This window comes from Marmota monax, unplaced genomic scaffold (assembly GCF_021218885.2).
Source record: "Marmota monax isolate L192 unplaced genomic scaffold, Marmota_monax_Labrador192_F-V1.1 WCK01_AAM20220418_F8-fsc00800, whole genome shotgun sequence".
Taxonomy (NCBI): Eukaryota; Metazoa; Chordata; class Mammalia; order Rodentia; family Sciuridae; genus Marmota; species Marmota monax.
Window position 1 is genome coordinate 115,646 of NW_026692946.1, and position 13,265 is coordinate 128,910.

The 13,265-nt window shown below is 31.6% G+C and overlaps 1 protein-coding gene across 2 annotated transcripts in view; it reads left to right on the plus strand.

The window, feature by feature from the left end:
* The window catches only part of LOC124097599 (complement factor H-related protein 1), a 52,282-nt gene that overhangs the window by 23,439 nt on the left and 15,578 nt on the right, over nt 1–13,265 (plus strand). For both annotated transcript variants that reach the window (XM_046452082.2, XM_046452083.2), the window contains 4 exons: nt 514–684; nt 3,087–3,260; nt 8,980–9,174; nt 9,591–9,764. In XM_046452082.2, the coding sequence (XP_046308038.1) occupies nt 514–684; nt 3,087–3,260; nt 8,980–9,174; nt 9,591–9,764 (714 nt within the window). The remainder of the gene's footprint in view (nt 1–513; nt 685–3,086; nt 3,261–8,979; nt 9,175–9,590; nt 9,765–13,265) is intronic.

Here is a 13,265-nt window from a genome sequence, read left to right on the forward strand (position 1 = left end):
GTGTGTTTGTTTTGAGAGAAAACCTGTATAGATGGTGAAGACACAAAAGCAGAATCTCAGTTACTTCCAAAGATGTAATGAAAAATGAGTTGAATAAATTTCCTTGAGAAAGTTTTCTGTTGAATAAGTACTCTAATCAATAACAAGAAAATGTTTTATTTTTACAGGTCACTTGGAAAAAATATTTATCACAGTAAATCTGTATTCAATATCACATATACATTTGATGAGAATTACTATAAATCACTGCCAAAGGACTAATTTACCCTTAAACTAAAGTTGAAATATGATTTTACTCAGAATTTTAGCTTCTGGCAAAAATGAAGAACAACAGATGATAACAACTGATGTTAAGAATAACAGATAAAACAGATAGTCAAGCCAAAAGAGAACTTTTGTTTGGTTGGCTGATTTACCTAATGGAAACAAAATTTCTATTTGTATATAAACACAACTTGGTTATAGTCCTTTAGTTCATAATAAACATTTTAGAATTTAATCCCTTGCATTTAGAAATTTCCTGCACATCGCCAGAAATTAGAAATGGCTATTCGGTATCTCCTAAGAAAATTTATAAGGAGAATGAAATATTTCAATATAAATGTAATCAAGGTTTTGAAAACAGTGAAAGAGTAATTGCTACATGCACTAGTTCAGGATGGAGTCCAATTCCTTCATGTGAAGGTAAGGTTATTTTTATTTTCTGTCTCTTTTGTTAAAAATTTTATCAGGCCTGGTGCGGTGGTGCACGTCTGTAATTCCAGGGCTTAGGAGGCTAAGGCAGGTGCATCACAAATTCAAAGCCAGCCTCAGGGACAGCGAAGTACTAAGGAACTCAGTGAGACCCTGTATCTCAATAAAATACAAAAGAGGGCTGGGAGTGTTGCTCAGTGGTCAAGTACCCTTGAGTTCATTCCTTGGTACCCTACACCAAAATAATTTTATTGGTTATTTGTTTATTTATTATTTATTTTGGGGGTACGTGGGATTGGGCCCAGGACCTTCTGTATACTAAGCAAGGATTCTACCATTCACTGAGCTACAGTCCCAACCCCAGTTATTTTAATTAATATAATCATTTTATGTAAGCAATCTATTTTTCTCAAAAAAGAGTATTAAATTTGTAATAATTAAGTGTGCAAAGTCCTTTTGACACTAATTTGTATGATATTCTCTCAAGATAAAAATAAATAGGACCAGAGGCTTAAATATACTATTAAGTAGCTAGTTCATGGTGATAAAACATTCCAGAAGCAGAGCCAGGACTGTCATAGGCTTTCCAATTTTAATAATCTGTAATTCTCAAATACATAGATTGCTCTTCTAAAGCCTAGAATTTGGCTCTAAAGAGTATATTACATTAATATCAGATGAGGTAAATCTCTATTGACAATGGAATTAAAGGGATCCAAAAAGTGGAGGTTTTCGTGAGCAATGGGTCTAATTTGGAACAACAGTGATGATGGTACCACAAAAGAAATCCTAACTCTCAGTTTCTTCATGGAAGGATGTCATGCAGAAAGGCAGAGTGCTTTTCCCCACAAGAAGTATATCTGAAGATTGTGTTCTTTTTTGTCTATCTTCTTTTAAAGGGATGTCTTCTAACTATCATGACTTAGAAGAGAGAATATAGATGATTGAGGAGTTTAAGAAATCATAACCATAAAAAGAATAGCAAGAAGACATAGCTATATTGTAGTAATTCCTGTCCTCAGATATTTGCAAAGCATCTAAAAAGAAACGTTGTATTGGAGCACAACAATGTCCATTTATTTATGTATTGGGTATGGTTACTTTTATATTACATTGCCAGACCTAAGTAGTTGCAAAAGAGACCCTTTACAAAAAAGGTTTTCCAAAAAATAGATTGCAGTATATCAATATCTTAACAAACTACACTTTGTTTCTGGTTTGTGCTCACTTCTAATACAGTTCAGAATGGTCCCTGCACAGTATTTCACTGAAAAATCATTGCAGATTTTATGCATTTTTTTTTTTTGCCAAAAAGTGAAGTGCTACTAAATGTTTCACATATGAAACTTTTTTTTTTAATTGTGCAGGTATTACTTGACATTCTTCATTACTAAACTGTCTTGGTGCAAGATTAGAATGCATGGAATACTCATTAACATATGTTAATGCAGTGGTATGGTAGAGACTTTCTCAGAACAAAAGAAAGATAACATGGCACCATCAAAATCACCATGCACATTCCACAACTCTATTGTAACACTGTTGCAAATCTATAGTATAGAAATATAATGCCCAATTAGAATGTATATTACCTTATATGGGAGACAAAGAGCTAGCAAATAAAGAGGAGCTAACAAGATGTATATAAAGCAACACCTCCTGCTTTTGGGCCTCAGCCTTTGGATACAAATCTGCTGGACCAGTGCCAACACTAATATGCTCTGCTTCCTGTTGAATGCCCTCATTTCTGGTCTCTCTGTGGAAGAATCCTGTAACAGTGGCAATGATAATGCAGTGAAATATAGTAAACTAGTTCTAAGAATCAGGTGAAAAAAGGCATCATCTTTCCAATGTTCTTCTTCAGTTATTGCAGATGTGGAAGTGAGAACATGAAAATTCACACAACGTCTTTTAAAAATCCTTTCTGTTTTTATTTTCATTACATTGAACTATCCAAGTCATATGGCCACTTTTAATTCAAAGAAGGGATGTGATATCCTACCAGTTGTGTGGAAAGAAGAGTCTATGTATATTTGTAAACAATCCTTATGAGAGCAACAGTGCCCAAAGAAATAGAAGAAAGTGGAAGATATATTTGAAGTTATAAATGATGAAGTCATTGCCAGACATGGAGTATCATGAAGTATATGATAGCTTTGGACAAAGGGATTTAGAGTTCAGGAGAAACAAATATATTGGTGAAAACCACAGTAAGTTAAACAGGAGTGATATATGAGGATATATACATAGTGATATGTGAGGATATATTTATTTTAATGTCATTTTGTGCTCCTCTAGGGACAAATAAATATCACCTATAGTCTTACTTTCATATACTTAATTTTAATGGATACTGATTTTCACACTATTCACACATCCTATTTTTTTCCCAGAAGTAACATGTAATCCTCCTTATATTCCAAATGGTGTTTACTCACCTGAAAGGATTAAGCACAGAACTGAAGATGAAATCAGATATGAATGTAAAAGTGGTTTTTATCCTGCAACCAGGGGAAATACTGCAAAATGTACACGTAGTGGCTGGATACCTCCTCCAAGATGTAGCTGTAAGTTTCATTTATATCTTGACCTATTTTGTAATTCTGAATTGATTTTTTCTCCTAAACACACACACACACACACACACACACACACAGAGAGAGAGAGAGAGAGAGAGAGAGAGAGAGAAAGAGAGAGTGACAAGACCAAATAGTTGTCTGTTTATGTACATGATATGTACATAAAGTAGAGCCTTTAAAAGCATTCTTTACTTTTCTTAGTATGAAAATCACATTTTAGTAAACTAAAAACAGTTTCTTGCAACTGAAAAAATATATGTATGTGTATAAGTGTATTTCTCTAATTAATAAAATTCTTCCAATATGTGAATAAAACATTGGGTGAAAATACTACCTTCTAACCGATAATATGTTAGTTATTTGTTTCATTAAAACAAATATCCCCCCAAACATATTTAATACCAAACATTTGTTGTCTGACAGTGTCTGTGGGTGAGGAATTTGGGAATGACTTCCCTGGGTAGTTCTGAGTCAGTTTCTTCTTGTGGTGCAGTCAGTACATCAGTGTAATAGACTGTTCTGCAGGATCAGTTTCCCACATGGTTCATTCACAGATTTTGGCAGGAGGCCTCAGCTCCTGACCACATGGGCCTCACCTTAGGTTACCTGAATGACAGCTAACTTTCTCCAGAGCTACTGATCTGAGTGAGTGGAGGCCTGAATACCACTTAGGATCTACTCACATACTCTTGCTACCACCACATCTGTTCTTCAGAAATGAGACACTAAGTCCAACATGCCCGGAAAAGGAGAAAAATAAAGCTCCCCTATTGTGAGAGAGGAGTGCTGAAGGACTTATGTAGTTTCCCAGAAATCTTACATGTGGCAAAATTCCATTCTGGTCAAGACTTTTTTATTTATGGAATGCTTTCTTGGCCCTCTTCAAGTTTTAATTTGTCTCCATAGTCATATTCCTTTTCTTTCTATCTAGCAGTACATTTTAAAGGTGTATCACACTTAAACAAAAATGTGATGACACAATGATTGGTCAATGAGTTCAATGTTAGTTCTAGGCAAAATTCCAGTCACTAACAGAGAAAGCTTTTATAACTGTGAAACAAATTTCAATGTGCATAAGAACTATAAGGTCAATGTTTAGTGATTTTATAGTTGACTTTGACAATACGGATTTGCTCAAATATATCTGAACCTGCCTTCCACAGGTTCTTATGGATAAGACAATGAAATTGATGAGTTAGGTGGTTTATCTCTTTGCAATTTCATTAAATAATCTTATCTGATAACCGACCAAAAGAACTTTCTTCTCAGAACAACTCCATTACTCATTGGTGACATCAAATTATTCAGTGGCTCAGGGAAAATGTAGTATAAATTCACAACTTGAATGACACAAAGGATGATGTTAGTGAATCTACACTAGGACATATCATTCAAAGAAAATCCTACATGTCAAATTGAATCAAATAGGATAAACTTCTGCAATGGTAACTATAAAATCCTGGGCTTGAGTCAAAGAAATAAACTTCCCTAGGACAGATGGATTAGCAACAGTTATGAAAATTAGTGAATATTCAATTTTAAGATCAGTTTGACTCAACACTAGGATGGAACAACTATAGCTGGTAATGAGACTATGACCTACATTTAGTGAAAGTATAAGCAGGTGGATTCTCTTAGTAGAATGAGGCTTTTATGAGAACCACCCATCTCTGCTGATCAGTCCCTAGTGGAATATTAAATTTGCTTCAAGGAATACCCTTTTAATGAGGTTTAGATGTGCACACATGAGTGTGAAGAATATAGCCAAGTGCCTCTGGCCTATCAAAATAATTATACCTGTCAATTCTCTGCTTTTTGTGCATTTTGAAAAGAGTGAACTAATTTATTTTATTGATGTTCCATGAAATAGCATGAGGAGGTGAATAAACACATTTGTTCTGCAACCACCAGGTTCAAATTTCTTATCTACAAGTGGGAAATTTAATTGATTAATCTTAAAATCTTACTTCTTGCAACTCAAAAGACTCAAGCATGTCCAAGGCACAGTTCTTGTTGACTAACACAAGTTTGAACAGTTCATGATGTAATTTCTAAAACCCATGGGTTAATATAGAATATTCAAAATCTTTAAAAAAGCATTACAGGGGAAAAAGTGAATGTTACATAAAAGGAACAAGACTAAATGCTAAAAAGCATTTTAATTTCAACACTGGAAGCTTCATAAAAGTGAGGAAGTATTTGTCAATGATAAGAGATACGGACTGTAGACCAAGAAAGTATACTTATAAGAAATCATTTTCTCATTTTGTTTAAAAAAAAGACATTTAGGTTGAGCAAGAATTCAAAATATATAATCCAAAATTCAAATAATATATCCATAATAACACTGAAAATAAATAGCCTTAACTCACTCATTTAAAGACATAGACTAGCAGAATGGATCCAAAAATAAGATCCAACCAAATTCTGTTTGCAAGAGATTCATTTCATAGGTAAAGGCACTTGCAGACTGAAGGCAGAAGGATTGAAAAGAATTTTCTTCATGCAAATGAACTCTGAAAACAAGCTGGAGTAGCCATTCTTCATATCTGACAAAGCAGATTTCAATCAAGAATTAATCCGAAGAGAAAAAGAGAGCCATTATATCCTAGTAAAGGAAACAACCTAACAAGAAGAAATAATAATAGTTAATATAAATGCCCCAAATGTCAACATATTACATTAAAAAATACTTCTTAAGGGGCTGTGTCTGTGGCTCAGCAGTAGTGCACTTGCCTGGCATGTGTGAGGTACTGGATTCGATTCTCAACACCTCATATAAATAAATAAAATAAAGGTCTATTAAGAACTAAAAAATAATAAAAAAAATACTTCCTGACATTAAATCCCAGATATATCTCAATACAGTAATACTGGAAGATTTCAATACATCCTTATCACTAATAGACAGGTCATCAAAACATAAAATAAATAATGATATACCCAAACTGTATGTATTCAAACTCAATTTATTCTTTTTCCCAGCAGTTCATGGAACCTTCTCCAAAACAGACCGTGTTCCATGTCAAAATGTACGTCTAAGCAAATACACAAAGAAAATTGATATAATCCCATGCATCCTATTAGAACATACTAAAATGAAACTAGAAATCAAAAGCAAGAAAAATAGCAGAAATCACATAAACATGTGGAGTTTAAACAATATCCTTTTAAGAAGGATGGATCAAAGAATAATTGAGGGAAGAAATAAAAAATATTTAGAAACAAATGAAACCAAAGATATATTAAATCTCTGAGATAGTATGAAAGCAGTACTAAGAGTAAAATTTATTTCATTGAGTATCTACATTAAAAATATAGAGAGAGACCAAATAAATAAGCTTATGTTACACTTCAAGATCTTAATTACAAAATCAGTAGAAGGTCAGAGCCAAAATTAGAAGAAAACATAGGATCAACATTCCATCATATCGGTGCAGGCACTGACTTTCTGAATGAGACACCTAAAGCTCACAAAATAAAGCTAAGAATCAGTAAGTGGGATGCCATTAAATTAAAAAAAAGATCCTGTCCAGCAAAGAAAATGATGAAGAGAGTTGAAGAGAGAGCCTCTGGAATGGGAGAAAATATTTGTCAGTTACTCCTCTGACAAGGGAATAATATCCAGAATATATAAAGAACTAAAAAAAACCTCAAATCCAAAAGCAAACAAACTCAAACAAGCAAACAAATAGAAATAGGCCAATCGATAAATGGCCAAAAGAACTAAACAGAAACTTCTTAAAAGAAGAAACCCATCATGCTAAGCGAAATAAGCCAATCCCCCAAAACAGGTGCTGAATGTGTTCTCTGATAAGTGCATGCTAATCCATAATGGGGTGGTGGATGGGGTGAGTGGAGGAACTTTGGAATGGGCAAAGGGAAGGGGGGAGGGGATATGGGGGTAGAAAAGATAGATACATATATGAATGGTGTGACTTTACGTCATGTACAATCAGAGAAGTGAAAAATTCTGCTCCGTTTATGTACAATGAATCAAAAAGCTTTCTGCTGTCATGTATAACAACTAATAAAAATGAATAACAAAAAAGAAACACAAATGGTCAACAAATATATGGAAAAATGTTCAGCATCTCTAGCAATTAGGGAAATGCAAATCAAAACTACACCAAGAGATATGGACTGTAGACCAAGAAAGTACACTTGAAAGGAATCAATAATTATTAATATCATGAATAATAATAAATGCTGGTAAGGATTTTGAGCAAAAGGTGCACTTCTGCATTATTGATTGGACTGCAAATTAGATCAATCACTCTGGAAACCATGGGGAGATTCCTCAAAAACAAAACAAAACAAAACAAAAACTAGGATTTAAACTGCCATATGACCCAGCTATCCCACTCTCAATGTTTCTCCAAAAAGCCTAAAAATCAGCATCCTATTGTGATTCAGCCACTTCAGTATTTACAGCAGCATAATTCCCAAATTATGGATTCTACCCAGAAGCCCATCAATAAGGATTAGAAATGTATTAGTAAAATGTGGTACATACATACAAAAGAGTTAACTCAGCCATAAGAGTGAAATAATGACATTTGCTGATGAATGTATGGAAATGAAGAAAAATCATGCTAAATGAAATAAACCAGACTTGGAAACTCAAAGGTTGAAAGTTTTCTCTCATATGAGGAAGTTTTAGTAAATTTAGGGAAAGAAGGCAGTGGGAGTGGGGATCAGATATCATAAAGATATAGGGAAGATCAGTGGTAGTAGCTATTGGAGAATGAGAGGGAAGAAGGAAGAGAAAGAGGAAGATAAATGGCATGAATTTAACCAAATCATGTCATATTCATATATAAACATCCCAAAGGAAATTTCCCTTTTGCATGTGTAATAGAATGAAATTTTAGTAGAGAAGAGGAGGGAACATGAGGGAGAAGAAGGGAGGAAAAGGTTGGATGGGGCTTGAAATAAAATTTCTTGCATATTTGATTGTGTCAAAATGAACCCAATATTTATGATGTTCTAATACAAAAGATGAGCAAAAATTCAAAGTGTATAATGCGAATTACCATTTTTAAGAGTAGAAACATTTTGAAAATGGTCTGCAATCAAACATAAAGGAAAGTGGAAAAATTAATTGACGTTGTAGTATATTTATTGTATGTGTGTATACATGAAGGCGATGAGGGGATTCTTTATAACATATCATGCAAGATTTCTTGAAATAGAATCATATTACATGGAAAAAATTAATAGTATTTGTATAGTAAAAGGACTAGGTTTTCTCTAAACAATCTCATGAAAGAGTACTTTTTCAAGAAAATAAAAATAAACCTGACAAAATAAATAACAGCACTTAAATTTGTGTTAAATTACTTAATATATAAGAATAAGTCAATAAGATATAATCATATTATACCTCATTGAAAAACATTTTAGCACATTAAAAATATCTCATTTCCCAACTGAAACTAGAATAAAACTATTGTTTATTATAACCTTATCTATTTTGATACTAACAAATTTTTCTAGTTGATTTCTCTGGTGACTGAAAAGATATCATTTGACTTCACTAACAAAGACCTCACAGAGCATAATCATCTGATTTCTGTGACTTATCTTTTCTTGAAAACCTTGTAATTATGTTAATAATAAGACATAATTCATTACTTAAATGGTTTATTTCTGATATGTTGCTCAATAAAATAAAATATTATTCATCTTATTTTTTTATCACAAGTGAAACCTTGTGATTTTCCAGAGATAAAACATGGACGTCTATACTATGAAGAAAGATATAGACCATACTTTCCAGTACCTATAGGACAACGATATACCTATGAATGTGATAACAATTTTGTGTCTCCTTCAAAATCATACTGGGGTTACATTTATTGCACAAAAGAAGGGTGGCTGCCAGAAGTACCATGCATCAGTAAGTAAATGTCTTTACAATGATACATGTATCTTTCAAAGAGGAAAGAAAGAAGCACATAAGTATTTACAGTTAAGTCTTGCATGACAAATTAGGGCCAAGGGAAGAATTGTGTGTGCAAAAAGACCCAATTAGTTTTTGTCTTTTATAAGAAGCTCTTCATAAAAATCACATGAAAACCAAAGTTACAAGAAAACCTGTATCATTTATACATGTTTTAGCTACAAAATTAAAGATGAATTCAATGTTATTGATTTTTATTTTTTAACAAACATTTGGTATAGTAGTTTTGGGTTTTTTCTTAATTGCTCATTTTTCGGATGCTTATGCATTTTCTAAATATTATAAAGGTAATTTTTAATCCAATATTTTGTTCAAATTAATGTTTTCACTTTTTATCACTTTATGCTCCTTAGGACAATGCATTTTCAATTATGTGGAATATGGATATTACTCACGTGAAACAAGACATTTACTGCATGAGTCTGTTAAAGTTGATTGTTATCCTGGCTATAGTCTTTCAAATGGTCAAAACACAGTTACATGTACAGAGAATGGCTGGTCCCCTCCTCTCAAATGCATTCGGATTAGTAAGTAAAATGCTCTGATATCCATACTCGTGATTTTTTAAAGGCCCATCTACATTAAACTGGGGCAAAATATTTATAACAATTTGTTTTCATGTTTCAAGTGTGTAAAAGTGGAAATCAAAATTTATTAATAAGTATGTAGCACAATAAGTGCACGTTAGTAAACAATATTCAAGAATATAGTAAAGAATTTGAATACAGGGGCTGGAGCTGGAGCTCAGTGGTGGAACACCTGCCTTGCATGTGTGAAGCCCTGGGTTTGATGCTAAGCACCATATAAAGAATAATAAATTTAAAGGTATTGTGTCCATCTAAAACTAAAAAAAATAAAATAAAAATAAAAAAGAATTTGAATACAACATTTTTTGGTTTAATTAAGTCATATGCATATACATTGAAATTAATCATTTGACTCAAAATTATTATAAAATTATGTTATAAATAAAAAATAAATACAATAAGAGTAAAAGATGTCAGTCAAGAAGTGATGGGACATTTTTGCAGTCCTGCCCTTTGTCTCTGAGTATTTCTGGGACATGTAACAGAAATGGGTCTTCTGGGACATTGTGCATATTTTGTTTTAGGTTTTCTGTAGTGCTTGTACTACTATACATTCTGGTCAGTGCTGCATTCTTGCTCTATGTTCTTGATAATGATTAAGTGATGTTGTATCTTAATATTTACTAGATAAATGGCAATAAGGTGGTAAAACACTGAAGTCTTGATATGTGCTTCTTCTATTAATAATTGGGTTTAGCATACATTGTTATGGGCTAATGGGTAGTTCATTTTTTAATCTGTAAAATGCAGATTGATTTTTTTTTTTAGATTATCTTTTTGGAAGCTTTGATTTTTGTTGGATTCTTAGTAATTCTAAATATCATTTTTCTTTCAATTATATGTATTACATATGTGTTCTTAATTTATATGGCTTTTATTTTTTCTTTAATGTTTACTATGAATAGTATTGTTCCTTTCACTATAAAAATATCAGTGAATTTTATTGCATATTCGATTGTGTCAAAATGAAACCAATATTTATAATGTTCTAATACAAAAGATGAGCAAAAATTAAAAATGTATAATGCAAATTAACATTTTTAAGAGTAGAAACTTCTTGAAAATGGTCTGTAATCAAACATAAAGGAAAGTGGAAAAATTAATTAGAAGTTGTAGAAGTCTTCAGAAAGTAGACATACTTTTTATTCTAAAAGTTATATTTTGTCTTCATATTATTAATTAATTTTCAGGTGCTTTTTATGCATGATAATGACATTATTTCCTTTTAAAAACAATATGGGAAAATTCAACATTTCCCCAGGAATCCTATATTGTACCTTTTTATATATCATAAAAATGGATACTATTTATAATGTGTATTCTATTTTGCAATATTAGCAAATAATGTTTTAGTAATCTTCTACCTTAATCACTGAAGATTCATAATAAGTATCGATATCTAATCATGACTTTTCATCCCAATCTTTTTTGTATCAGTTTCTTTGGGAGATGACACTTTGATCTTCTGAAAACTTTTAAATTTAGCTTACTATAGTACTTTAATTACCCTGTTTAGATTTTGTTTGCAGTTCTCTTGAGTCTGCAGAATAATTTACAAAGAATTCACAGCTTATGAGAATGAAGTATATTTCTATGTATGTATTTCTACATATATATTCTATTTATCATATCTAGGCCTTTTAATACACATTTTTGTTCATGAGAAGCTTTGAGCTTTTCTGGACTTTATTCTTTGTAGGTAACAGGTCTCTCCATTACTTGTTTGAGCTCTAAGAATGTTCTTTTATCTTTGGAAATTTTAAGTTTTACAAGATTTATATTATTAATTTGTTTAAAATTTGTATTGAGCTTTTGTTTGATGGTTTTTAACTTTCTCTTCAGAACAATTTTTTGCTTATATTCTTATTTTTCCTGTATTTTTTTCTATCCAAAGTGTTTGTTATTTGGGTTAATCTGCTTTGTACATATAACTTTTATTTCTATGTCTTTTCACTTTTTATGTTCTATGTAGACAGATTGCTTTGACTTTTTTCTTTCAGTAACTTAATTATATTTAAAAATGTTTAAAAACTGCATATTTAATTTGTAAGGGCTGATTTTAAAAATTATATTAGTATGTATTTATAATATAGACTAAAGGGCGTTGTTGTGACATATTCATACCTGCACATGATAGTTTAATCAGTTTCATTCCCCACTACCTCCTCTGGCCCTTCTTTCTCCCTTGCCTGGTCACTTTCTCACTTTTCAATTTCTAAGGGTTCACTTTTTAAAAAGATAAACTTTATTTAGGTATGAAGTATATACAAAGAAATTCACATGCTTTTAGTGTGAAGGTGAAAGACTTTGATAAATTATATAAGTATAAACATAATGAAGTTTGAGATAGTTTTAAAATTATGAGAAAGTTCTCTGGTTCTTTATCCACTGAGTCTACCCTCAATTCCATCAACATAGGTAATCAATGTTATTTCTGTCACTACAGATTAGTTTGCCTTTTGACAACTTTGTTATCAATAGATTTACACAGCATATTCATTTATATTTGGCTTTATTTTTCAGCAAAATATAATTTTTTTCTGTTGTTTCTTGCATTAACAACTATTTTTTTTCATTATGAAGTCACATAACATTATACAAATCGATGAGTATTTGGTTTTCTATTCCACTACTAATGAACATTTGGGTTATTTTCATGTTTTGGTAATTATGATTGCACTCTTTATGAACATTTGAACAAATGTTTGAACAAAGTCTTTGTATAGGCATATTTTTACTCTTTATCTAGGATAGATTTCTAAAAGTGAAATTGCTGAGTCATATGATATGTACATGACTAAATCTATAAGAATCTGCCATATTGATTTTCAGGATTATTGGAATATTTTATACATTTGATTGGCCACATATAAGAGTTCTAATTGACTTGCATCTTCGCTGACAAATAGGATGGCTAGTTTTAAAATTTTAGCCACATTAGCATATATGTAGTGGTATGTCATTGTGCTCTCATTTTATTTTCCTGGTTGACTATGGTGAGCTCTATTATATCTGCTTAGACATTATATCTGCTGGGACATTGTTACACTTTTTTGTTTTTGTAAATTTCAATGTTTTTCCCATTTAAATTGTGTAGATTATCTTATCATTCCATTGTGATAGTCCTTCATATAGTTAAGATGCAATTCCATTATCAGATATATGTTTATACATATTTTCTCACAGTTTGTGATTTTCTTCTGAGGTTCTAAGAGATTGTTTCCAGTAATATATATTCTACCTTTTGATGAAATCCAAATTAATAATTTCTGTGAGTGATTTTTTTGATCTATATAGATCATTTTTGCCAATGCTAAATTTGCTCAAAAATTGCCATATTTTTCCAGTAATATTTCTATGTCTCATATTCATATGTTTATTGACATATTGTTATGATTTTTATGAAATGGAATTTATTTTATATGGATTTCATTCTTAAAA